Here is a 25785-nt window from a genome sequence, read left to right as displayed (position 1 = left end):
TCTTCACCCTGCCATGTAATGTTCTTCTAGTAGTACTACATATTTTAATAAACTTGGCTATCTTATTTTTTACATCCGTTTCCACAAAAGGTGATATACTGCAACCCAGAAATTTAAATTCATTCACTTGATCAATGATTTTATCTTCCACTACTAATTTACATCACAGCAGAATTAATCCATAAAAGGCCATGGCAACCATTTTACCTGGCAAAATATTAAAATTATATTCTTTGACTGTTATTCAATTCAAACTGCAGATGTTCTTCTCTGTTAGATATAATAACTTAATCATTTGGCAAACAAAAGTGTCATTATAAAATTATTCTGATAAATATCATCATCAATTTTTAATATTCTTAACCTACTTTTCCATTCTCTAATGGCATAATCTAAATAAATATCAAAGAATATCGGTGAAATTCCATTACCCTTGTCTTACGTCCATGTTCACCTTCCTATATTCAACCTTTCCATTTTGCAATCTAACCGCTACTTTTGTGTCTCGGTATAAAGTTTTCAGTATCTCAACAATTTGTAAAGGAATTCCTCTTTCTACCATTATATTCCGTAATTTACCTCTCAATACTCTATCAAAGGTCTTTTCATAATCAATAAACACTATATAAGTACTGCAGTTAAATTCTCTTCTATTCTCTATAATCTGTTTTAAAACAAAGATATTATCCGTGCATGAATGTCCCTTCTGGAAACCAGTTTGTTCTTCCAGCAGCACAGTCTCTACAATGGGTCTAATTCAATTAATCAAAATCAACGAAAATAACTTATAACCAGAATTTAACAAACTTACTCTCTACAATTACTAAGATCTTCTCTATTACCTCTCTTAAAAATAGGTACCACCAATGCGTCCCTCCATTCCTCTGGTATTCTTCTCTGCTTCTAGCATAAGTCAACGAAACTTGCTAATTAAACATGCAATTCCAGTGGTGCATTTTTAAACCATTCCATTTTCAAGTTGTCCATTCCTGGTGTTGTATTATTATGACTACAAGCAAGAGCTGTTTACAATTCCTTAAGGTCTTTATTGTCTATGCCAGGTATGAGTAGCCACAGATCATCAATTGGATGAACTTCTATGTCCATTGACCAATATTGTCGACAATATTCCAACTGTTTCTCAACACCAACAGAGTAAATTCCTGCTCAGTCTCATACATGTGTATTGAGATGTTTCATAACTCTGCTTATTTTATAAGCCTTACTCTGCCTCCATGAAGATCATGTTCTATGCTGGCAACATATCCATCCCAAGATTCTCGTTTAGCTTTTCTCACTAATGCTTTTGTCTTCCTTGCTTGAGTTTGATATTGCTCTTTATCAATCTCTGATTGCATTAAAAGCCACTTTAGGTGAAATTGATTTTACTTATTAATTTCTCTTTCAAGGTCATTCCAGATCTATAATCCTCTCTTCTTCACAAACTTATTCCTCATATTCAAAGCTTCAAATGCCAATCTTTCAATTACTGTTTTAATATTCATCCATTCTTTTTCTACATCATTTACATCCAAACATATGGTATCCTTGAGATGAGCCCATACACGATTTTGGTACAAAGATCTTTTAGAGAGATCGATCAGAAGGTGTTTCTTCCATTCCTGTGTCCTACATTTTGCTTTTTCCAGGTTAGCCTTAAACCATTTCTGTGTCAAAGCTACTTCGCCACGTACCAGATAATGATCAGAGCTGATATCTCTAAAGGCTTTAACATCATGAAGCAACTTTGACAGTCTTTCATTAGCCAAGAAATAATCAATAAGTGACTTGTATCCTCTACTAGTCCAAGTGTATATCACTAATAGGTTGGTTCCCTACTCTTGCATTTAGATCACCTCCTATCAACAAGTAATCATTCTTATTCAATGGATCTATCACTTGCTGCAATTCCCTATAGAACTCTTCTGAAACATCTTCCTGTCCTTCCTGTAGAGCATAAACCACTACCACTGTTAGATATCCCCTATCAATCCTGAACCTACAACTCATGATCCTTTCATTGTCCCAAGCATATGACTTAAGTCTCCTGATCCAGTGATCATTTACCCCTAAAACTGCCACTCCTGCTATGGCTCTTCTCTCTCTTTCAGAATTCCACTATAGATAAGACTGTACAATCCTATGTTCATACTCCCACAAAGCTTCTTATTCATCCCTGATATCATCACTATATCAGTCTTATGTGCAGTTATTTATCTCACCAGTTCTTCCTGTTTTCAAGCCAATCCTCTACAATTCCAGGTTGTCACCCTAAGATATACCGATAATCATTTTTCTTTAATAGATTTCCCATTTTTAGTTGTAAATTTCCAGTCCAGTTTTTTACTTCAAGTTTTCCAGTAGTTAAAGTCTTTTGTAAGTATTTTTGAAGTTTTGAAAACAAATTATCAAGTAAAAGCATGGAAACACTTCTGCCTTTATTTAATTCTTAATTTTCTTGAATTAAATAAATAATTAATTATCTTTATAATATTTACACTAATTACTTTTTAACTTTTTGAAATAAAATAAGAAACTAGCAGCTTTAAGCTGCAGTAAGAAAAAAACTGATGCAAGAGTTTGTTACCTCATCCTATGTTATTTTATTTATTCTTCATAAAATTCACATTTTATGAGCATACGAACAAGCCCAATACACTTTTGTGCGCAAAAATTATTATTTTTTTCTTTTACTCTATATATTAACCAATTGAAAATCAAAAGCAAGAAAAGTAGTTTGTAAAAAAAAAGAGGTTAATATTTTTATAATTAAAAATATTAATTAACTGTGACCATAAAAGCAATAGCTCTGAAATTTTATGATCATTTGTAAAAGTGATGTAATATTAAAATATATAGGTATTAAACATTTTTTTTTTACTTGTAAATTTTCGTATTGTTTTTATATTATATTACTTATAATTTTTATATTTTTATATTTATATTGTAACTTGCTTTATAACTTGTTATAAGGTGAATTAAAGTTTATTAGATGATTTTTCCAATTATTAAACACTCAAACTTAATTAAAAGTAACAACCTAATTGAATTAAAACATGGATTAGTCATCATTAACCAGAACATCATTAATAGTGTTTTGAAACTGATGAAAACATTATCTCAATTTATAGACAACACATGTAACATTTGAAATCCTTATACTATAATTTATGTGGTTATATAAACATTTTTTGGTTTTCTAAGTAATTCGTTTTTGTAGGTACATTAACATATTGATTGAAATACTAAATAAATTAAATTAAGCTCTACTTAAATGTTATTAATGAATTCACTGATCAAATTAAATTACCTGCTGGCGATAAATAATACCAGCTTGTGATAAAGCTTTAGCAAGTAACATTGATTGTTGAAGGTGAACATTATCATCTGCAGTTCCATGAACAAGATAATACATTTTATCTTTGAATCCTTCAACATGTCGTGTCAAATCTGCTTCTTCATAACCCTTATAATTATCAGTCACATTTGGAATACCCATGTAACGTTCTGTATATGCAGAATCTAAAAAATAGAAGAAAAATTATTTATACAAAACACCACTTCATTATAAAAACATACTAAGAACATAATAAGAACACACGTAGGTATATACTTTCAAGCAGTTACAATTTATTGTTAAAAACATAATTTTTGACATTTTCATCTTATGACAATGCAAACAGAGTGAAATAAATTTATTAGAATTAAAATATAACTATTTGTAGCAAAAAATATCTAGAATTACTACTTCTCAAGATAGCCCTATCAATGTATTTTTGAAGTCACTTAGTAGACACATTACAGTAGGTGGTTTATGTACATGGTCAAAATTTTTCAACTTCTGACTTCATGCCCAGAAAGTTATGTATTACAAAGGATGCAATACTGTGATCTAAAAATACAAAAACTATTGTTTCAGTTCCTCCTGCACTGATTGGAAAAAACAACTTTACAATTTCAAACAGACTACCATACTGTAAGTTGTGGAAAATGTAATTTCAACAGTTTAATAAAAATTCTTTTATTAGTTACATGCAGAAGAGAATCAAAGTTCACATCTTGACAGCATATCTTTAATTTTAGTATTAAAAAGAACATCAGCTGATACATGCAAAAAAACAGCTATCTTTTGTAACCTTTGCTTTCTTAAATGTAATACATTCTGTAAAGGTTTCATATTTATTAAATAAATTATAAAGATATCTAGATCCACAATTTTATCACCTACACTATTTATTAAATTAGTATTGTTAATATAAAGAGTACTTTATAAAAACTTTTAAAAGCATTTCTTTTTTTATTAACTTCACTGTTTCTTTTCAACTAACAATTCATAAATCATCAAATATTTTAATTTCTTTTGTAAATCTAGTACTGTGAAAAAAATCTTTCAGCACTTGGAACAATGAAATGTATTCTTTAAGGAGAAAAATCACATAAATTTTAACCAAAATGACCAGAAATTTGATAGGAGTAAGAGATAAAAATAAAATTCCATGCTGCAACACTTTCACACAATATTAACTACATACATTTTGGAATTATTTTATTGAAGGAAATTGTTTAAAAATCACAAATTAAAAAAAAAGTATGAAAATTTTTATTCTGTTTCTTTTTTTCAAAACATATAAAGCCCAACTTTTTATTTTAGTAAATTCTTAAAAAAAGGTCTATCTGCAGAATAAAAAAAAAAAAATGTTTTGTGTCAGTACAAACTGTATGTGTATGTTATACTATTTTGTTAGAAAATAGCTAAAAACTGGATTTTTCTCCATTAACTAAATATAAATTAAGCTACAAGATTTTACTTGTTTGTTTGTAGTCAAAAAAATTAATTTTTATAACAAGAATTTGGAAAGTAAATTAGCATTGTTTATCTACAATCTTTTATAATCATATAAAATATAGTTAAAAATATAGTACAGTTGGTAGTCTGACTTCTTTTTTAATCAATACTAAATAAAACAAATATATTTAAAGTAAAATTATTTATTTTCAAAAGTAAAATCATAGCAGTGAAATTCCTATTTTATTTTTTTTTTTAATTAATGGGATAATGAAGATAGTAGATAATAATAGTTTAAAAGGTAGTTTGTTATTGTATTAATTACAAATAAATAATCTTTAGAAAAAAACTATATTTTGTATGTAAATCTCAATCCATTGGATATGTATATCAAATTGCAGCTAGTGACAGTTATATCAAATTGCAGCAGTTGGAAACAGTTGTGTGCTGACTTCGATTCAGACCCGTGGGGACGGGCATACAAAATAGTAATGAAGAGACTAACACGCCGCTTGCCTGTCCTAGTTACAGAAACGGCCAGACTGCATCTTCATAGCCTGTTCCCTGTTCATGACGAGGGACATACGGATATAATAGACTGTGAAGCTAAACGCTTTACACAAAACGAGGTCGCTATTGCCGTTTCTGGTCTGAAGGATTAAAAATGTCCGGGTCCGGATGGAATCCCGGCTGCCCTCCTCAAAGGATTAATGAAGATAATCCCCTGGGAAATCACTGACGTGGCCAATTATGGAGTACAAAACAAGACTTTCCCCGCATGCTGGAAGGAGTCACGGACTATTTTCCTGCCTAAGAAGTCCGGCAATCAAGAAATCATTAGCTATCGGCCATCTCATCAATAATATGGGAAAGGTTGCGGAGCGCTTGGTAGCGAACAGACTTATCCAAGAATTAGAGTCCAAAGACGGGCTTCATGATAAGCAATTTGGGTTCAGGAAACATAGATCCACGCTGCAAGCTCTGGATCTGGATCTGCAACCTACTGATAGGTGGACTTTGGTCGAGGCGCTTGAAGGTAAATTTAGATATCAGCTTCATGGAGGAGTGCCGCAGGGGTCTGTGTTAGGCCCCTTGCTTTGGCTAATAGTAATTGATGGAATACTCAGACTGAGATTACCTGAAGGCTCGGAAATAGTTGCTTATGCCGATGATTTGGCTATATTAATTGAAGCCAAAACTGAACGTGACCTTGAAGTTGCCGGTAATGAAGTGCTAACATTGGGTAATAACTGGCTCTCGGACCGACAACTATCTTTGTCTTTAGATAAATGTCACTATATTTTTCTGGCTGGAAGAAGGCGACTCAGAGACCTAAATCTCCGCGTGGGCGATCGTAGACTAGACCGTGTGGCAGTAACAAAATATCTTGGTGTCATTATAGACCCAGCTCTACAGCTTAGTCCTCATCTCCACAGAAATGTAAAGAGGTCGAGAATACCGCAAAGGCTTTAACAAGATTGTTGGCTGGACATGAAGCTCCACGTGCATCTAGGCGGCGGGTCATTGCCTCAACTTTAACCTCTGTATTATTGTATGCTGCACCTATATGGGAAAAAGCACTTTGTGTTGCAAGAAATGTCGCAAGACTTAGAACTCTGCATAGGCAAGCTCTTATAAACATCACTTCTGCATACCGCATTATCTCTTACGATGCGGCTTGTGTATTATCATCGGTTCCCCCTATCGACCTCTTAGTTAAAGAGCGATCACTTAGGTATCGTGGCATGCCAAAACAAGAAGCCCAAGCCAACATCAGGCGCATATGGCAGGACAGATGGAATCTTTCCACTAAAGCTACCTGGACCAAGAGATTGATACCCGACTCGGGCATGTGGCTTGTTAAGAGGACATGGGGAGGTTGGTTATTATCTTACTCAAATACTTTCTGGGCATGGTAGCTTTGAATATTTTTTACATCGATTCAGTAGAAGACCAGCACCTATTTGCATGTTCTGCCAGGATTCGGATACTGCCGAACATACTCTGTTCCACTGTAATAGATGGACTATACATAGACGACATGCAGGGCTGCAAGAATTAAATCCGGAGAATCTGCTTCTTTTTCTCCTGCGATCCACTGACAATTGGAACAAAATGGAGGAGTTTGCCAAGATAGTGCTAAAGGCTAAAGATGATGTAGCCTTTTAAGAGGCCATTGAGGCCCCGTGGTAACTTAGTAGTTTTCGTTAAGGCAAGCAGCTATGAGGAGTAGATCATTCCTTTGGGGATCATAACAACTGGGTAATGAAAAGTCAGAGACCCGGTTCCCTCGGCGGGGGCTAGGGACGGCTTTGTCAGGCCTGGTTCTCTGTCGGGAGGGCTTGAGGCAGGCACATTAAAACAAAAGATCCAACCGGGGAGGCTGACCTGCTGTGCCGGACGTACAGCCGGCGGGTGGGGAGGCCTCCTTTGAGTTTAAAGGACACTTTCCCGGGCTGCGCATACTTGAATGGATACCCGGTCCGGGGAAGTAGGGAGAAAAAAAAGCTAGTGACAAAAAAAATTTATTCACAAATAATTGTATCTTGGGTCTTACAAATAAAATAACAAATATAGATTTCAAAATTAAATTACAGGGACATCTATTTCAGGAATAAAAGCATAATTTTAATATATAAGTAAATAATTTGAATATCTTAAAAATATGAGCAAGATAAAATCCAGTTGTTGTAAAAACCTCACAATGAACTTTGTTATTTTACTTCTCCCCCATCATAAGATTTTTTTAAACATTACTTTATAAATTCACTTTTAAATTTCATACTATTTTCATAATTTACAGAAAAATAAATCATTTAAAAAAAATATTTGGGAATTGATTTGTTATTTTTATACATTACTGATTTGTATTATTTCATTTAAAAAATATTAACAGTTTTTATGGGCCATTTTATGTAGAAATATTCAGTTATAAGGTTTTGTTAAAAACATTCTTTTAACAATAATGATGAGTTCGTGCACTTTAATCTTTATTTATTTAAAAATAAATAAATGAAGTTTTCAATAAAAAAACAATATATCCTTACTACACAAATTAAGCTTTAAAATTATGAAGTAATTTTTCTAATAGAATAAATGTACAGAATTAGAAACATATCTTGCGCAACATACTCATACCTTGTATTTAAAAAATAAAATCATATGACTTTTATATCTAATGCAGAATAAAAGAATAAAACACACTGTAGTGCATGATTATCAATGCAGAAATAGCACAATTCATAACAAAGGAAAAAAGAAACACAGTTCATTTTTTTCAAATAAGTTGAGATATAGTCTCAAAACTCAACTCATGATCAAATAACAAGCATCCGTACATATTAGGTCATTACATGTGTCCTGTCAAAAATGAATTTGATAAAATATAGCATATATTATATCTTTCCTACTGTTGTAAGAGAAACTGAAATAAATTCAAAATGGTTGTGTACAAAAAGTGCAATACTTTCATAATACATCTCTCCATACAGACAAAACTTATCTCTGTAGGAAAAATTCTATGTCACATAATTTTTACTCAGCCAAGTTACATAGAAATTTACATATATCATTGCAAAGTTACAAATTACTAGTTTGTAAACCTTTGTATATGTTTTTAAAATAATCCAGACCAAACATTTGTAATTTTATTTAGAAAGGAAGTAACAAGTTAATCTCAAATACAAGTTATGTCAATACAAGTAATCAAGTATATATTAATTTCAACTGCCCCAACTGATGATTCCTCATCCTCAGGTGCTTTGTGCAGTAGCCATTAAGACTGGACGATTTAATTTTCTATTGTGCAACAATGCATTCATTATATGTAACCTCAAAATAGGGAAATTTCATTATAAACTTCCAATGTACTTTTTGCAGAATATTTTAAATTTTAGCCTTTTTTAATACTTCACTTAATGATTTCAGTTTTTTGAATAAATTTTAATTTTTGTTAACTATACACAAATTACTTAAGAGAAATTTCTGATTTTCATCCATCAATATCAATTTAACACTTTCTGGGAGGATTTTTAGTCCTGCTGTCCCATACCTGGCACTTTGAGGTTATATTAGCATAATTTGAATATTACTTATTTCTCTGTGTAATTAAATCATGATGGCCTTTTAATAAAACATATTTGCTTTACAATGCATTGTAGCAGTCTAAATTTTACATAATTAAATAAACAATATTACAAGTTCATATACATAATGTTCAATACATAAAATGTTCATATACATAAAGAAATTCTTTAAACACTAGAAAATAAAGCAATATAACCTACATTTCAAGAATGTATTCACTGGTTAAATAGAACATTATATACAGTCAAGCAAAACCTACATAATTGTTGTTAAGTCTTGAAAATATGTATGACATCACAGTTTTCTATTTAGTTAAAATTGATTTAAAGATCTATCATTCATAGTTTCATCAATACTTAATGTAGTATTCCAGAACATTTTCTAACAACATGATATTAGTAAACCAACTGAAGCTTTGAAAGTCTTCCATGCCAAGAATTTCAAATATTAGTAATCTAGCAACATTTTTTTATATGCGAGGATATAAAATAAAAGCCTTTTGTTTACTTTCTTTTCTGTTTTCATTCTGCAGCATTTTGCCACAAGTGTAAAATCATCTCATATTGTTTGTTAAGCAAATGTGTATGGCCTGTAAATAAATGGAGAAATTGTTTGAATGCACTTGTTTGTCTGAATGCACTTCCTAACAATATTGTGTTGAAGGTATAACAAAAATTTCTTGCTCATAAAATACCGTAAAATGTAAAAAAATTCAATTACCTAAGGCATTTTTTAACACTTGCCTACTTCATAAAAACAATGTTTTATCATTGAACCTACCTATGTCCTGTTACTATATAATAAAATTTATGATTTAGTTGAATTTCTGTGTTTCACAGTAATATAAATAGTATATTAAAATTTGCACTGAAACAAATAAAAACTAGTGTAAAATTTTATTGAAAAATTCTTTAATAAATCTTATGGTTCAAAATTAAATATTTTCAAAAATTTTGATTCACTAAGTTTAACTGGATTAATAGTTTCAAGAATATATTTCTGTTTTTTTAGGTTTGCAACAAGCTGCAATTGTTTTTTCAACAGAATTATTGCTTCTGCTGATTGATTATCTTTTTGTGATTTTGTAATTTCATTTTTTTTAATATCATCTCTCAGAAATTTATTATTTTCTACTTTTTTTGTTAAGCTGTTATTTAATCTTTCTATTTCCCCTAATAACTGTTTCAATTGTTGAGCATCCTTTTTCTTTGTGTGGCTTAATTCCCTATTTAAAGAATTAACCTCTTCCTGCAGATATTTATTTTTATTTTGATGTATTTTAAGTTTATTTACTACAAGTTCATAATTTCTTTCACATGTCTCTTTTAAATCTTTCATTTTTAATAGAGATATTTTTGATTCGCTTAATTCTTTTTCAATTTTTTTTAATTCTGCAAGTAAATTTGAATGCTCTTTCACCTTCTCTGAATATAAACATTTTACTTCATGCAGTTCATTCTGAAGTAGGTATGTCTTGGTTTTAAGAAATGTGCAGGATTCAGATTTCTCAGAAAAAACTTCAGAATTATCACCTATTAATCCAGCAAAAGAATGTGGTCTTTTATTAACATATTTATCTGCTATTAGTCCAGCAAATGAATGAGGTCTTTTATTATCATACTTCTTTATCTGTGTATTATTCACAAATGACTTTAAAGTATATTTTTCTTTATTTAAATTATCACACAATTTTTCATCGCCAACAAATTTTTCAGTAGTTTTACCTTCACTACATCCATTCGTATGAGTTTCTGAAAAGTTTAAATTCATCTTTTCACATACAGATTCGACATCTTTCATTAGTTCTTTTGTTCTCCTCTCAAGTTCTAAATTAAGTTTGTGGTACTTTTTTTCTTTTTCAGCAAGGTATTCATCCATTACTAAATTACAGTAAAAAAAAAATTATGTAAATCAGTATTACAAATATAGAAGGCCTATTGTTTTATAAGTACATAATTCAATTACACTTAATTAAGTGATTTAAAAACTTGTACACGCTTTATAATTTTATTAAATTAATCCTTGTACCTAACTAATATTTTGTACGTAGATGTAATGCATAAGTTTATAATAAATATGAGCAACACTATTTAAATAAAATGTTTAAATATAATTTCATTCTTTGCACATCAAAATATATTCATTCACTACATGATATGAAGTTTATTTATATAATGACTACGTTGTTTGTCTATCTTCCATGGTAACCAGTTAGCGATAAATGAACCAGATTTGTTTAATTGACAGTAGAAAGATTAATATTAATGAATCAAATTTAAACCACAAAAAAAAAACTAGATTACTTAACTAAAGAAATAAAATTATTTATTATTTTATTTAACAAAAAAATTCTTATCACAGAAATAAAATAGAAGATACCCATGACAGAAGAACATATTAATAATTCTCAGCTGTTTCACAAATTTTTTGTTTATTTTTTTAATATAATTTTTTTTTAATTTTGATCAAGTAGACAAAACATAGTCTAAAATATTCACAAATGAAAAAGAAAAAAATATATTTTACCAGAATTATCATCTTATTTTCAATATATAAGTAAATTTTTTTTCAACATTTCACAACTATCCTTAGTAATGTAAAAATTTATTAAAGATAGAAGTAATGAAATAAAGAACTAATAATTGAATGATAATAAAATTAACTTTTGATTGTAAAAGTCTTGTAATATTCACTGTAAAATATAGTGCAGTATTATTATTCTTATGTAACATTACATTATAATTAAATTTAGCGATATTTTTTTCCAAAAATAGAACATTTAAACCCACAATATATTTTTTTTTTTAAAAAGAAGAAATTTTAGGCAATATTATTTTCAGCAAAGAACAGCAGTTATGAATATAAATGTTATAATAGAGAAATTATTAAATAAATTTGATATTATTAAAGAACATTAAATAAATATTTAATTTCTTAAATTTTATTTTATGCAATCTGAATTTGCAATTAAACATGTTTAAAAAACAGGAAATATGTGAAGATAACATTTATATAAGAAAAAATTATTACGCTGAAGCAGCTGCATGTCGTCATTTTTTAAGAGTTTGTGAGAATATTCCAGATAAAGGTATTTACAAACCATTTTTTTTATATTTTTTATATAAATGTGGAAATCAATTAATTCCATATGATGAATTAAAACAATTATTTCTGAAAATGCAATGTGATACATTTAATTACGCTACATGTGAACAATATATTACTTATATATTTGAACAAAGAAAGGTAAATCCAAAGAAATTTGATCCAGTTATTGAGATTATGGTAGATTTTATTGACAAAGAAAGTGTAAAAATGGATGAACATTTTGAATTTGATGTGTATGAAATTAAAAAAAAATACAACACTTTTTATTCTGGATATTATGAATAAAAAAATATAATTACTATAAGGTAAACTTTCAATGTTATTTATTATGAAAAAACAATTTCTACATTACTTTATCAAAAAAGCATAAGGAAGAAATTTAAAATAATAAATTTACAATCATATCTCTATAGCAGATTAATAGTGCTACTGCATTAAATCTGGAAGGTTCTGGGTTTGAATCCCTTTTAATTCCTAGTATTTTTCACATGTTACAGATTCCTTTGTCAAAAAAAGGTTGATAACTATAACTGCATGTCATATGTAAACAGTGGTCTTATCTCCAGCTGGAAGACAGGAATTTCAAGTTTACTATAAGTTTACTATAAGACCATTAGCAAATGGTCTTATTATAAATAACAAAAATACTATGTTAATAAAAGAGAACGCTAAATTTCAAAGTACCACCTGGACCAGTTTTATTTCATCTCAGATCAAGATACTATAAATGTACAATTCTTATTAATAAACCAGTTACCCTCATTATTTTGGATAATTTTTTCTCTTTAAAATACACATAATCATAATCAAAAATTTGATTGGCAATATCTTAACATATTATACTACAATGTGACATGCTCACAAATTAAATTTATTAAATTTTTAATATTTGTATAATCTTAATACATCCAGATTTTTTTTTGGAAAAAAATATTAAATTATATAAAGATTATCAGCATCAGAACTAGCGTAAGTGAAAAAATATTAAAAAAAAAAATAAATTATAATAAAAATGTAATAGTAATTATCAAACGGTAATTAACAGTAATTATCAAATTTAATTCTAATTTAAATGTAATAGTAATTTTAAAGTAATTATCAGAAACTGCAGAATAGGTTCTAGAGTACTTAACTATGTTACTCTAGTAAGACAATGTCTAGAAAAATTTGTAATTTCTTTAATATTTAAACTTATGTTTAAGTAATATTCATTAATTTCCCATTTTATTCTTTTTCTTGCTACATCTAAGTCAACATTTTCTTTTAAGTAGTATATCGCACTTTCTTCTGAATTCTGATGTTTAATAATAAAAAGAATTCATGTTTGTGTTAACCAAATTACATAAATTACATTATACACAATCATACAAGGGGGTTCCAAAAATAACTGGAATTCTTTTTTAATTTATGTATTTATTTTTTTACAAAAAACCTTCAATCCGCTTCAAAATATTCTCCATCACAGCTAATAATTTGTTCATATGTATATTCCATTGTTCAAAACACTTTTTAAATTAAATTAAATATTGTAATGCCAAACACCTTTCCTCTAATTTTTTTCCACCTCATCCATGTTGGCAAAGTGCTTTCCTTTCAAGACCCTCTTCATTTATGGGAACAAAAAAAAAATCGTTCCGAGCTAAATCTGATAAATAAGGGGTCAGGTAAGGGAGTCATGGAGTTAATTTTTTGTTAAAAAATTGTGAAATCTATATAAGCAGCTGTATTGTCATGATGGAAAATCTAGTCATCAATTTGCCACAAATCTGCTCTTTTTTGCTCCAAACTGTAGTGCAATCGTCTCAGAATCTCTACACAGAAACTCTGATTAATAGTCTGACCTGGTGGAACAAATTCTGAATGCACCACCCCTAAATTACTCATAGTCTTGATGTGGACTTAAAAGATTTTTTTGGCTAAGGTGATATTGCGTCTGGTACTGGCTTGACTGTTGTTTGATATTGGGATCAATATCTTTATATTGCTTATAATAAAGCAATATCTTTAATTATCTCACTGACAAAAGTATAATAGTACTATTCCCCTTTGAGATGGACTCTTGTGCATTCTTCTTAACCACCTTTGGTCAAGAGCTGATAAATAACTGAAAAGCAACTAGCAAATACATAATTAAACTACTAGCACACTGAAATAAGAACACTAACTAGCACACTTAGAATAAGAAATTAATTTCTTGTCCTCACAACTTAGATTCTTATGACAAATTCCATTTTTTAAATTTTCTCATGCATTACTTAAAGTGGATAAATTTTTACTACAAGTGTATTATTATGATAATAGTTAAATAATTTTCATTAACAATGCTAGCAAATCAATTATAAATTACTGGCATTATTTTTGATTAGCAATTCTCAGGAAATTCTACCAGAAATTGTAGAATTATGTATTCATCTGACAAAATATTTATGTATTTATTTCATCTGTTGAAAATTCTTAAAAAATGGCATGATTTTTATTTCTGTAATGTATCGGTCACTCTATGAGAATATTTCTCACTTATTTTCAAGATGATAAACTAAAAGTATTGGCTTGTAGTTCCAGTTACACTGATTGATGTTTCATTTAATCTCTGCTCAAGAAGGCACCCAAAATGACAAATTTTTAGTTATATTTCCACAAAAATTATATTCACAGCTTAACTAAAACGATTTTCAGATGAAATTTCTCTAATGAGAATTTTTTTAATAATAAAAGTAAAAATTTCTTTAATTTCGTTTTGTTTTATTTATACCTACCTTTCTTCAAATTTCATACAAATATTTTGTTATTAAAAAAACATATTAATGTTAATTGAAATGAATTCTGTCATTTTTAGTATTAATTCTGTTAAACCGATTTATTAAAAAAAATTGGACCTTACTGTTAATCTGTATTACGGGAAACTGCCCTTCCAAAATGGAACTTCCAGTCAGAGGGACTTGGGGAGTTTCCATGGTATCTTAACTAGTCTGATATACAAACTTTATTAAATTTTTCCATGTTTTCTTTTAACATAATTTCAACAATAACATATTCTGTGTTAAAAAAAAAATTATAATCAAATTGACTTTTTATTCTCTACAAGTAACTTTATCTTTCATGAAACAAAATCTTCAGGGAGTATTACTTCTTCATGCAAAACAAATTGGATTTGTATTCTTCATACAAAATGGTAACATAAAAATGACAGGAGATATATTTTTACTGTGCAACTATAAACTCATCAAATTTACTGTAATTCTTATATCATTGTGGGTATTGAGTGATAAATTTTACTTCACTATTGCTGAAACATTAAAGGTAAGCATTTATTTCTAACATTCACCCATTTTATTTATTTATTGATATATTTTCATATTATATCCAGTCTTAAACAGATTATTTCCAAAATAAAAACAGTTATCAAAAAGTTATTCATAATTTTAAAAACATTACAATACATTAAATAACAATTAAAAAAAAAATATTAGATACACATATCACATGGAGTAACTGTATTGTTTTTTTATTTTTCCTTATTTCAGTTCTTATGTGTGAACTAAGGGATGGTTTTTGTAAAATATTTTATTTTCTAACAGACATTGCAAACTATTTTTTTCAAAAAACTTTTATTACTGTTATGCTCAAAAAAGACTTTTAGGAAAAGTAGAAAAAAGGAATTGGAAACATGCTGATAGATATTCAGATTTTTATTAATAATTTTGTTTGCTGACTTAACAAATATTTTAGTTATTTTTATAACACATATAAATATTTTATTATATTTACATGATAATTAAATAATATATTTTAACCAGTTTTTCCAGCTTTCTTCCAAATAAATCTGGATGTGTGTGTATAGGCAATTACTGCTACTGGCTTACCAGGGCTGCAGCTTTAAATGTAAGTGTAAATGTACCAGTGCTGAACAGACTCGGGTTGACCACTCCTGAGATGTGTGGTTAATTGAAACCCAATCAATCACCAAAGGACACTGGTATCCACAGTCTAGTATAAAAGCACCAACCTTTACAAGGACTTCAGTCTTAGAACTCTCAACTTCGAAAATCAGCTGATTTTACAATGATGAGTTTAACCACTAAACTAACCCAGCAGGTTTTAATTGAATTATGTAAAATAAAAATATTTTATTTCTTTAATTAACTTAACCATGCCTTATATTCTTTCTTCTTTTCTGTAATTAATCATGCCATATATTGTGAGCTTCAAAACAATATGCACTATTTGATAAGTCTGAAAACTTATGGTTGTGTTTTTTTATGTATTTGATAAGGGAAGTTAATATCAGCCACAATATTAAGTTATTCATTTAAAATTATTTTTTCATAAAATAATCACATTAATGATTGGTTAATAATCTAATTACTTTATTAGTTTGATTTTAAAACTTTTTCTAAAAAGTGAATCATATATAGTTAGTATTTACAATTTTTTCCTAATTGAGTGGAGACTGTATACTCATTTATAGTCTTTTTTGTCATTGTTTCCAACAGAAAGGGATACATAAATATATTTCTTTGTAATATCTACCTCAATATAAATTATGTTCTTGACACAATTGGAAGCTCCTGAAGTAGAAGTAGCACTGACCATTTTCTACAAGTAAACTGAGTAAAAGGGTGATGTGTAACTAATAGTGGTGAAGAGCATTTTTGTGAGCTTGGCATTTTACAATTTCATGTTACAATTATGACTAGGTCATTTAATACAAATACAATTTGCAATTTAATGGTTGTTGCTCATAATTCTATTTTGCTTGTTTTAATTGGAATAATTATTTTTAACCTTTTTTTTTTAAAAAAAAAAAATAAATGAAAAGATATCTTTGATTACTTATTACTTTTATTTAGCTTTATCTGTGATCTAAAATGTAAGAGCTGATAGATAGGAAAGTAACTGTCATTGAGCAGAATTAATTACAATCTCCAATTGCAGGACAATATCATAGTTTTGTCAGGATAAAATCTTAGTTTATCTTTGTGAATGTCTCTTCCAACTAAAGAAGAACTGCAACTATTCACTCATATTTTTCTAAATAATACTAATTACCTATAATTACTCACATTTATTTTAAAATAATAGATTTAAAAATGATTACAAAAAACTGAATTTTAGAAAAATAAATTTGTTTTAAAGCATCTTACCATACAGCTTCCATGATGTTACTGGTGCCACAGATATACCACAGTGAAATATATCTTGATCTGGCATAGACAGAAGTTTTCCAGCAACATAACCTCCATAACTCCATCCCCAGACTGCTACTCTACGTTTATCAATAAAATGTAATGTATCTCTCAGATATCTGAAAGTTTAAATAAAAATGCCTAAACCTGCTCTTAATTTCTAAAACACTTATTTCAATAAGTTGTTAAAAAAATTGTTTAACAAGAATAAATATAATTTTAAAAATGTACCATTATGTAGTAGTTTAATAAAAATAAACCTTTGAAATGATAGAAAAACCTTTTTACAATTAAAATAAATGTGTAACCTTTTTGTAAAATAAATGTTTTTAATATATTTTTTTTCAAAGTAACATGTATTTATAAAATTAAAATTATTTATTAATTACTTTACCAAAATAATAAATAAAACTATGAATTCTAGCTATTATTTTTTTTAATTTATGTCCTGTGAATTTTGCTGATCTAATCAATCAATCTAATTAAATCTTGATTTGTCCTCGGCACAAGGTCTGTTTCATGACATTCCCTGCTAAGGTGGTTGCAATAAAATAAAATTTGTTTTCCTCTTGACAAAAAATATGAAATAAAAATATGAATCTCTTTTTATTGAATATTAAGATTTTTTATAATACATATATTTAAGATTCATTGAGAGACTGCAGCAAAGTTCTTTGATAAGTTAAATTTAATTTAAAGGTTTTTAATAAAATTTAACTGGTTTAAAACTATTTTTAACATAGTTACAAGTGAATAAGTGGTATGTTATCATGGATTACATTTATGATGTTTTTGTATATATACATATATATATATATATATATATATATATATATATAAATGTATGCAGCTGATGAGCTGATGATGCGAATCAAGTTCACGAAAGAACTTCTGTTTGTGTAATGAAATAAAGTAAGTAATCCTACTTCAATTATTCTGTACTTAGGGTTGATCTAAATATAAATTAATATATATAAAACACCACTTATACATAATGTGATCATACCCTACTTTTAACCAAACTAACAGATTTTGATGATAGTTTGGTGGTCCAGGTTTTTTCTACATTACTTACATGATCATTTTAAACAGCTGTATTCATCTAATAATCTCATATTTTTATAGTTATCATTGTTTAGTACTGAATAATTAAAGCTAAATCATATATATAAAATCTCATGTCATTTGATTCAAAGTAGTTTTATGTTAATATTAAGAGAAATTAAACACAAAAAAAATCATTCATATTCTTAATTCTTTTAATATTAAAAGAATTTTTTTATATCTAAAAAAAATATTACACTAAAAAATACTACTTGAAAGCTGCCACCAAATTGTGGAAAAAATCTGGTGGTAAGTGTTAGCCATTAATTTGGTGTCAACTTCAAAGTAATTTTGATACAAAATTAAGTGGTCATTATTAACAATATTCCAAAATTGTTTCAACATCCCAGAATAAATATATTATCAGCAACTAGCACTATATGCCCAGGGGTGCACTTGTAAATTTTGTAGAACCAGAATGTTTGATTTTTCATAAACATTGTCATATAGCCCAGCTGTCTCTGACTGTGGACCATATTTTTGTGGTCCACTATAATACAAAACCAAACATTCCGGTTCCACAAAATTTACAAGTGCTGCACCACAAAAATATGGTCCATAACCAGAGACGGCTGGGCTATATGACAATGTTATGAAAAATTCACATTCATTTCAATGTTTTCATTGATAAGAAGTAAAACTTGCATTTTTCACAATTTTTTATTTCTTCCCAAAAATGCAGAACTGGAACGGCGTTCCAGCACCAGTACTCTCTAATCTAATTGTTTCACTAATGGCAATGCAGTTTCTACTAAACTTTGTACCCTATTCTGAAAAACTGGACTCAGATCTTTCATATCCATTCGCAATAAATGTTATGTATTGTTAAATAACAAAATTAAGTGTCAAAAACTGAACTTTCTCTGTAAGAATTTGAAAAATTAAGTATTTCCCTCATTAGGTCGATCTGAATGAAATTTATGACAACAATAAATACTAAAGTAAAATCCACTAAACATGTTTAACAATTTAGTTGTTAAATCTATAACTAATGTAAAATACATTACAAACATAAAAATTCAAGGACCATGTTCAAATGAAAAATATTTAAGTAAAAAAATCTTCATTTTATGTATATACATACTCAGTAACTTCTAGCTGATCAGCAACCTCAACGGTTCCTAATCTGTGATAGATCTGATGTAAGAGTTGGTAACCTTGACCTGATGATCCCCGACCATCAATCTGAGCAACTATGTAGTCTCTGTTTGATGAGAGATATGTATTCCAGTCTAATTTCCATCTGTCTGTCACAAGCTGAGATCCAGGACCACCATAACTATACGAATGAAAAAGAACAAAAGCATTTTGCTTTTCTAATGAAATACAAAAAGGATTACTAACAATTCACTTAAAAGTTAAGTAACAAAATCGCAGGGAAAAATCTTTGTAAAATACTCATTAATACATGCAAGTAAAAATAAAAAAATGGTATTAATCAATATTATAATTATTTTTATCAATTCTCTCTATCATCTTGAATATAATAATAATGATAACGTATATTAACAAAGTAAATAGAATATTACCAAAAAACAAAAATTATAATCTTAGGGAAAACTGTTCTAAGCCTTCAGTTTTTTAGGGAATTTAGAAGAATCATTATGAAATTATTTAGAACTTCTCAATAAACAAATTAGTTTTAGTGTACTAGTTAAATTTATTAAACATCAATGTAAAAGCCTCTTCATTTTAATATTGCAGTAAACTGTTCCTACTTCCATATACCTTATTTGTGATTAAATATGAGGGCTGTTTTTTTTTTCAACCTTTAATTGTGCATCTCTGTAAATAAGAGATAGTGGGAGCCAGGTCTGCACATTGTGGGATTGTGCCACCCCCACCCCCCACCCAACCCAATCACCTACAACAACCTCTGCCATTGCTGGCTCCATTGCGTCAGTAAGCCGAGCTATGGGGAATTTAACATGGTCGCTACGATTGATGCTCATGCTTAGTATGATACGTTTTCTGCAAGCAGAAGGATTAGTGCTGCTGAAATCCATTGCAGAATGAGCCTAGTGTTTGGTGAAAACTTTGAGTGATTGTAGTGTATGGGAATGGCATTGGAAATTTAAAGAAGAGCGAATGGATATCCATGATGATGATGGGCAAGGACGCAAGTCTGTCGCTACTGTATGTCTGGTTGTTCGTGTTGATGATATTTTTTTTGTCTGTGACAAACTGAGGTTTATGATAAGTAAACTTTCTCTAGAAATCCCAGAAATTTCAAGGTCTTCTCTGTACACAATGACTAAAAACCTAGGATACCAGAAACTGTGTGCATGTTGGCTCCCAAAAATGTTGAGTGATGATCACAAAACGCGTCAGCCTTAATATTTCTCATACATTTTGATAATGAGAGGAAGAGTTTTTAAAGTCTATCATTACTGGTAATGATACATGAATCCATTATGGCAATTCAGAAACCAAAGAACAGTCTAAGCAAAGGATGCACACTTCTCCAAACAAGGTAAAAAAGTTCAAACAGACGCATAGCAAAAGGAAAACAATCGCTACAGTTTTTTGGGACCATAAAGGTCTCTTGTTGGTGAACTTTATGGAGCAGAGGACAACCAATAATAACAAAGGAATTCTTTGAAGAGGGCATTGGAAAGCTGGTATCACGATATGACATACGCCTCAATCGTTTTGGCGATTATGTAGAAAAATACGTTGGATACTACTCAACTTTTAGTAATAAAATCATTTTGTTATGTCAAATGTCTTTTTTATAGCCCCTTGAAGATTGAACAAAAAACAGCTCCTATATAAAACAAAAGATATGTCAAATATTTTGAAAAAAAATTGTGGTATAAGCATGATTTGGATACTTCAAGATTAAATTATATTATGTTGAGATTTTAACAAAGTTTAGCAAAAGAGCTAAAATTTGTTAAAAAAAAAAATTAACTGGAGCCCATTCCTCCACACACTCTGTAACACATCACTTAGCTTTCTATTTTTACAATTCCACAGAATGCAAAGTGAACTTATTTTAACAATATTTTGTGAAATTCTGCAAATCACTTCATCATTTGCAGAATTGCAGAGCTGGTCGTAGCCTATTAGATGTATTATATAGATAAATATTTTACTCGTTACAAAATGTAGTGGAGTCTAGAATTTTACAATTTCAAATTGATTTGAAATAAACCACAAAGACAGTATATCAAAGAAACTGGTTGTAGTTGAAGCTAGCAGGAGAAAAAAAGGAAAAAAGCACATTCTAGTTGGTGGTTACAGGTTTTAAGTGGTGATACATAGGGACATTAATGTTAAGTAAGTTTTATTTAATAAAGAAACCTAACTCAACAACCTTTGATCTATTTCAGTCGTTGATCTCACACTAAGTGCAATACTCACTCTTCCTTGATTGAATGGTGGACAGAACAAGATATTGAAATAATCACATAAATCAAATTCTCCATAGGACAAGGAATTAGTTTCTGAGAGTAGTACACCTATACCTAATGATTAATCATCATAATCAGAGGTAAAACTGTTACCTCTGATAACAAGGTAACTGCAACCACAGCTGAGAAGAAAGAAATGAAAACAAACTGAAATCTGTTACATCAAAGAAATCAAGTTTGCCTGTAAGTGGAAAAAGATTCTCTGAGATTTGGATTGTTTAAATCACAAATGTACTACTAAGTAAAAAGCTGGAATGGAAGTTGGATTTTGAGACCTTTATAGTAGCAGACTGAAGAATTAGTCTAATCGTCTAACGAACATTTTCATTCTACTTTGGAAGACCCAAATTCAACTATCAATGCAGCTGAATATTACATAACTGCAGATGTTGACAGCAGAAAGGTGATATTTAAAAAAAAAAAAATAGCAAACCAATTCCTTAAAGTGATTTGAAATGTAAAATATTGGAATACTATTATTATACCTACAGTCACAGTCATCCTTTATATTTGAAATCACTTGAGAAGTAAAATTAAATTTTTTGGCTATTTTTCTTTTTCAAAAAAACAATTTTTCAATATAACATTACACAATATTAAATAAAGTAAACCTATTTTAGAAAATAATATACTTCAAATTTATTTTCTTTATTAACCATAAATACAAACTAAGTGCGTGTTATGTGTTCTATTTTATTGATGATTTCTCATAATATCTAGAACTTTAGCTACTAGCTGAGAGGCTGCTCCAAAATACAATAAACTGTTTAGGATTGTGGTGTAAAACGACTGGATTCATGTTTTCTCCAGAGAAAGCGAAATGCATCTGTTTTTCACACTTGAGGGAAGATACTGACCATGGAGTGTTATTATTACATGGTGAACCATGGTGATCCATAGGTTAGATTTTTAGGAATGTGGTTTGACAAACGACTAACATGGGTAACACATTTAAAAGAACTGAAGGTAAAATGTTTAAATGATGGACATGTTTAAGTATGCACATTGCATTTCTAATGAACTCTAGTCCGTTCCTGCTTCGTCTATGGTTGTGTAACCTATTCGTCCACTTGGTCCACCACTCTAAGAATGCTAGGTTCTGTCATTGCTACATCATTCATTCATCTGTCTTACTACAGGTGATTTTCGTTCAAGCCCAATGGTAAGTCTACTGATGGAGTGGAGAGCAATCACTTTCGAATAGACAGAATCAAGTGATCTAATGAAATGTTAATTCTGTTGGTTGTGGTTTTGTGGTTGGCAATAGAACATACATGTTTGGCCAACCCAGCATCACTAGTATTTTCATTACAGAACTGTATGCCATTAACACATAATTAGCCCAAAATTTGACATGTTCTTGTTTGGTCAGATTCTATGAGTGCCTTTCAGGCGATTAATGATGAGTACTCTAGACACTGTTGTCTGTAAGATTTATTGTGTAATTTTCCATTGAATCAACGTAATAAAACAGTGAGCTTTTCCTAGATCTCTTTTGTATCTGTTATGCAGCATTGCATTGTAAACCCATCAAAAATAAAAATCTACGCACTACGCCAACTACAATGTAAGAATTATTTCAGCCTGCATGCTTAAGTAGAATACACAAATGGTTGAGACTCTCTTTTAAAATTACAAAAAATATTTTCAGCCATTCTCTGTATTGCTATGTATACACAATTGTAATTATTTTCCCTCAGTATTTTGGTTTCTGTCATAGGAATCATAAGTCATTACTTCATATCATATGCACTGTCTCTCAAAATGACATCATGAGGAAACATTCTCCAACCTCCTTCCAGTGTTCTTATAGATAGTGAACTTAAAGCATATAAATAATTCTTGATCTGCATTTTACTGCTTGCTGTGGTTAGTGGCTTTTTAATAAATCCTTTGACAAAACAAATTTCATTTGATCTCTATTTAGTCAAAAAACTGTTTCTTGGAATTATTGCTTAACAGCTTTATAAACTCTTAACAAAATTATCATCATCACTAATCACCTGAAAAGAATAGTAGATCATAGACAACATCTGTTGTTATATCAAACACTTTTTAACAATAATTACTTGAATAAATTTTTAAAAGTTACTGGAAAAATGAATATTTTCTCTATAGATATTTGGTAGTCTTCTGTACTTCCAACTCTTCATTCTACAGAATACATTAGCAGGAAAAAATCAGACCTTTTTTTTGTGGGAGACTTTATCAAACATACTTCACTCAAACACACTTCACTCTTTGTAAAAAAATATTTTGAATGGTAAAACAGAATTTCCTTTGAAGAGTGCAAAGTAGTGTGGAGGGATAGCCCCCCCCCCCCTCAAGGGTTTATATATTGAGATAATAAATATTCTACCTTGCCTGTCACGAGTTCTTGGTTAGTAACCACATATCAGTTTTGGAAAGTAAATCCTATTCACCAGATACTGAACCCTAAAAATTTCTACTTATTCAATATAAAATCTGTTGAAGAGATCCAAAAATGATTAATCAAGACCATAAAATTCTTTAATTTATAAAATATGTTAAGAGTAAAAATCTCACCTTTTAACCTCTTCAATGAACTTATCCTGGTCAACACACTTCTGTATGAATCTGAAGTTTTGAATGAAAATCTAATAAGGAGCTAGGTCAATTTTGCTTTTTTCATCATAAAATTGAATTTCATCTTATACAATTAAAGATTTTCATTCAAAACTTACCATTCATGGAGAAATGTGTTGAGCAAGATGAGTTCATTGAAGAGGTTAAAAGGTGGGATTTTTACTCGTAACATATTTTGTAAATTAAAGAGTTTTATGGTCTTGAGTAATTTCTATTTAGAAAAGTATGGCATCTTCTGAAGCATTGGTTTCTTTCTAATGATTATATACAAAGCATTGTTCACTCATGGATAGTTTAATTCTAGCAGAAAATGCTTTAATGCACATTCCAGAAATGAAACAAGGAAAGATTTTTTTTATTGAACCCAAGAACAAATGCAGTCAAATTAGCTATGTGTGCAATCCGTAAGGGTATCTTGATCTATAATCTGAAAATTGTTATTCTATCACTAAGAATAGTTGGGAAATGTGCTAATGGGAAAATGATCTTATGTTTGAGTTATAGAGCAGATAATGTTTGAACACGTGCCTTAATGCACCTTTCAGTATTCGAAGCATATGTCGCTAGTTCAACAGTACTTTCAAATAAATACCCTTTACTGTGATTAATTATATTTTTATTATAGAAGAATTTATTTATTTTATATATTATATATATTTTATATAATATGTATTTCTTCTTATTATAAAACAACTGTATCACTAGATTAACATATGTATCTTACATAAGTAAGAAGATATTGTTTATCATAAATGATGTAACATGAGAGAGTGAACATAACTGCCTGTCAAAATCCTGAGGATTTTTGCTTTATAAATTTAAATGAGATAATTTTAATAATCTTTATTTGTAATTTTAATAAGTTTAACAATATAAATATGTAACATGCAAAGTAAGAGGATTTAAGACTCTGTATAAAAATGTGATAATTATAAGATAATAATATGAAAAAATGATTCTTTATAAAATATATCGGCGAAAAAAAAATTAATTATACATGTCATTTACAGTTACATTATTAAATTAATAATTTTGAATTATTTTCACATCTGTTATATAATACAATAATAATAATAATTATAGAGCTTAGATACAATAAATTGCTTATTAAAAATAATTCATTTATAACAAATAAGTGTATGCAACATTTTAATTATGTTTGTAGAAAATCTGGTAACCTGCAAATTTATCTATACCTGCTTAATGTACTCCAGGTTTCATGCTTAATGTATGCCGGGTTAGTGTATCTAACACGGTAAACGTACACCAGGTACTGGGTAACCTGCTAAATGTACACAGGCAGTTTATAATGAATATAGAATTGCCTAATGTGCACCGAGTTACACGCTTAATGTACACCGGGTTAGTGTATCGAACATGCTAAATACACACTGGGTAACCTGCTAAATGTACCTATACCTGCTTAATATACACCATGTTGACACACTTAATGTGCACTGGGTTAGTGTATCTAACACGCTTAATGCACACC

General features: G+C 29.2%; 1 protein-coding gene across 1 annotated transcript in view; it reads right to left on the bottom strand.

Annotated features, from left to right (window-relative positions):
* The window catches only part of Dpp10 (Dipeptidyl peptidase 10), a 302886-nt gene that overhangs the window by 1477 nt on the left and 275624 nt on the right, over positions 1 to 25785 (bottom strand). The window contains exons 15-17 of the mRNA XM_075354128.1: positions 19355 to 19549; positions 17125 to 17285; positions 3311 to 3522 (exon numbers count right to left, since the gene is read on the bottom strand). Of these exons, the coding sequence (XP_075210243.1) occupies positions 3311 to 3522; positions 17125 to 17285; positions 19355 to 19549 (568 nt within the window). The remainder of the gene's footprint in view (positions 1 to 3310; positions 3523 to 17124; positions 17286 to 19354; positions 19550 to 25785) is intronic.

This window comes from Lycorma delicatula, chromosome 1 (genome assembly GCF_047948215.1).
Source record: "Lycorma delicatula isolate Av1 chromosome 1, ASM4794821v1, whole genome shotgun sequence".
In the NCBI taxonomy this organism is placed as follows: Eukaryota; Metazoa; Arthropoda; class Insecta; order Hemiptera; family Fulgoridae; genus Lycorma; species Lycorma delicatula.
This window is presented reverse-complemented; position numbering and strand designations above follow the sequence as displayed.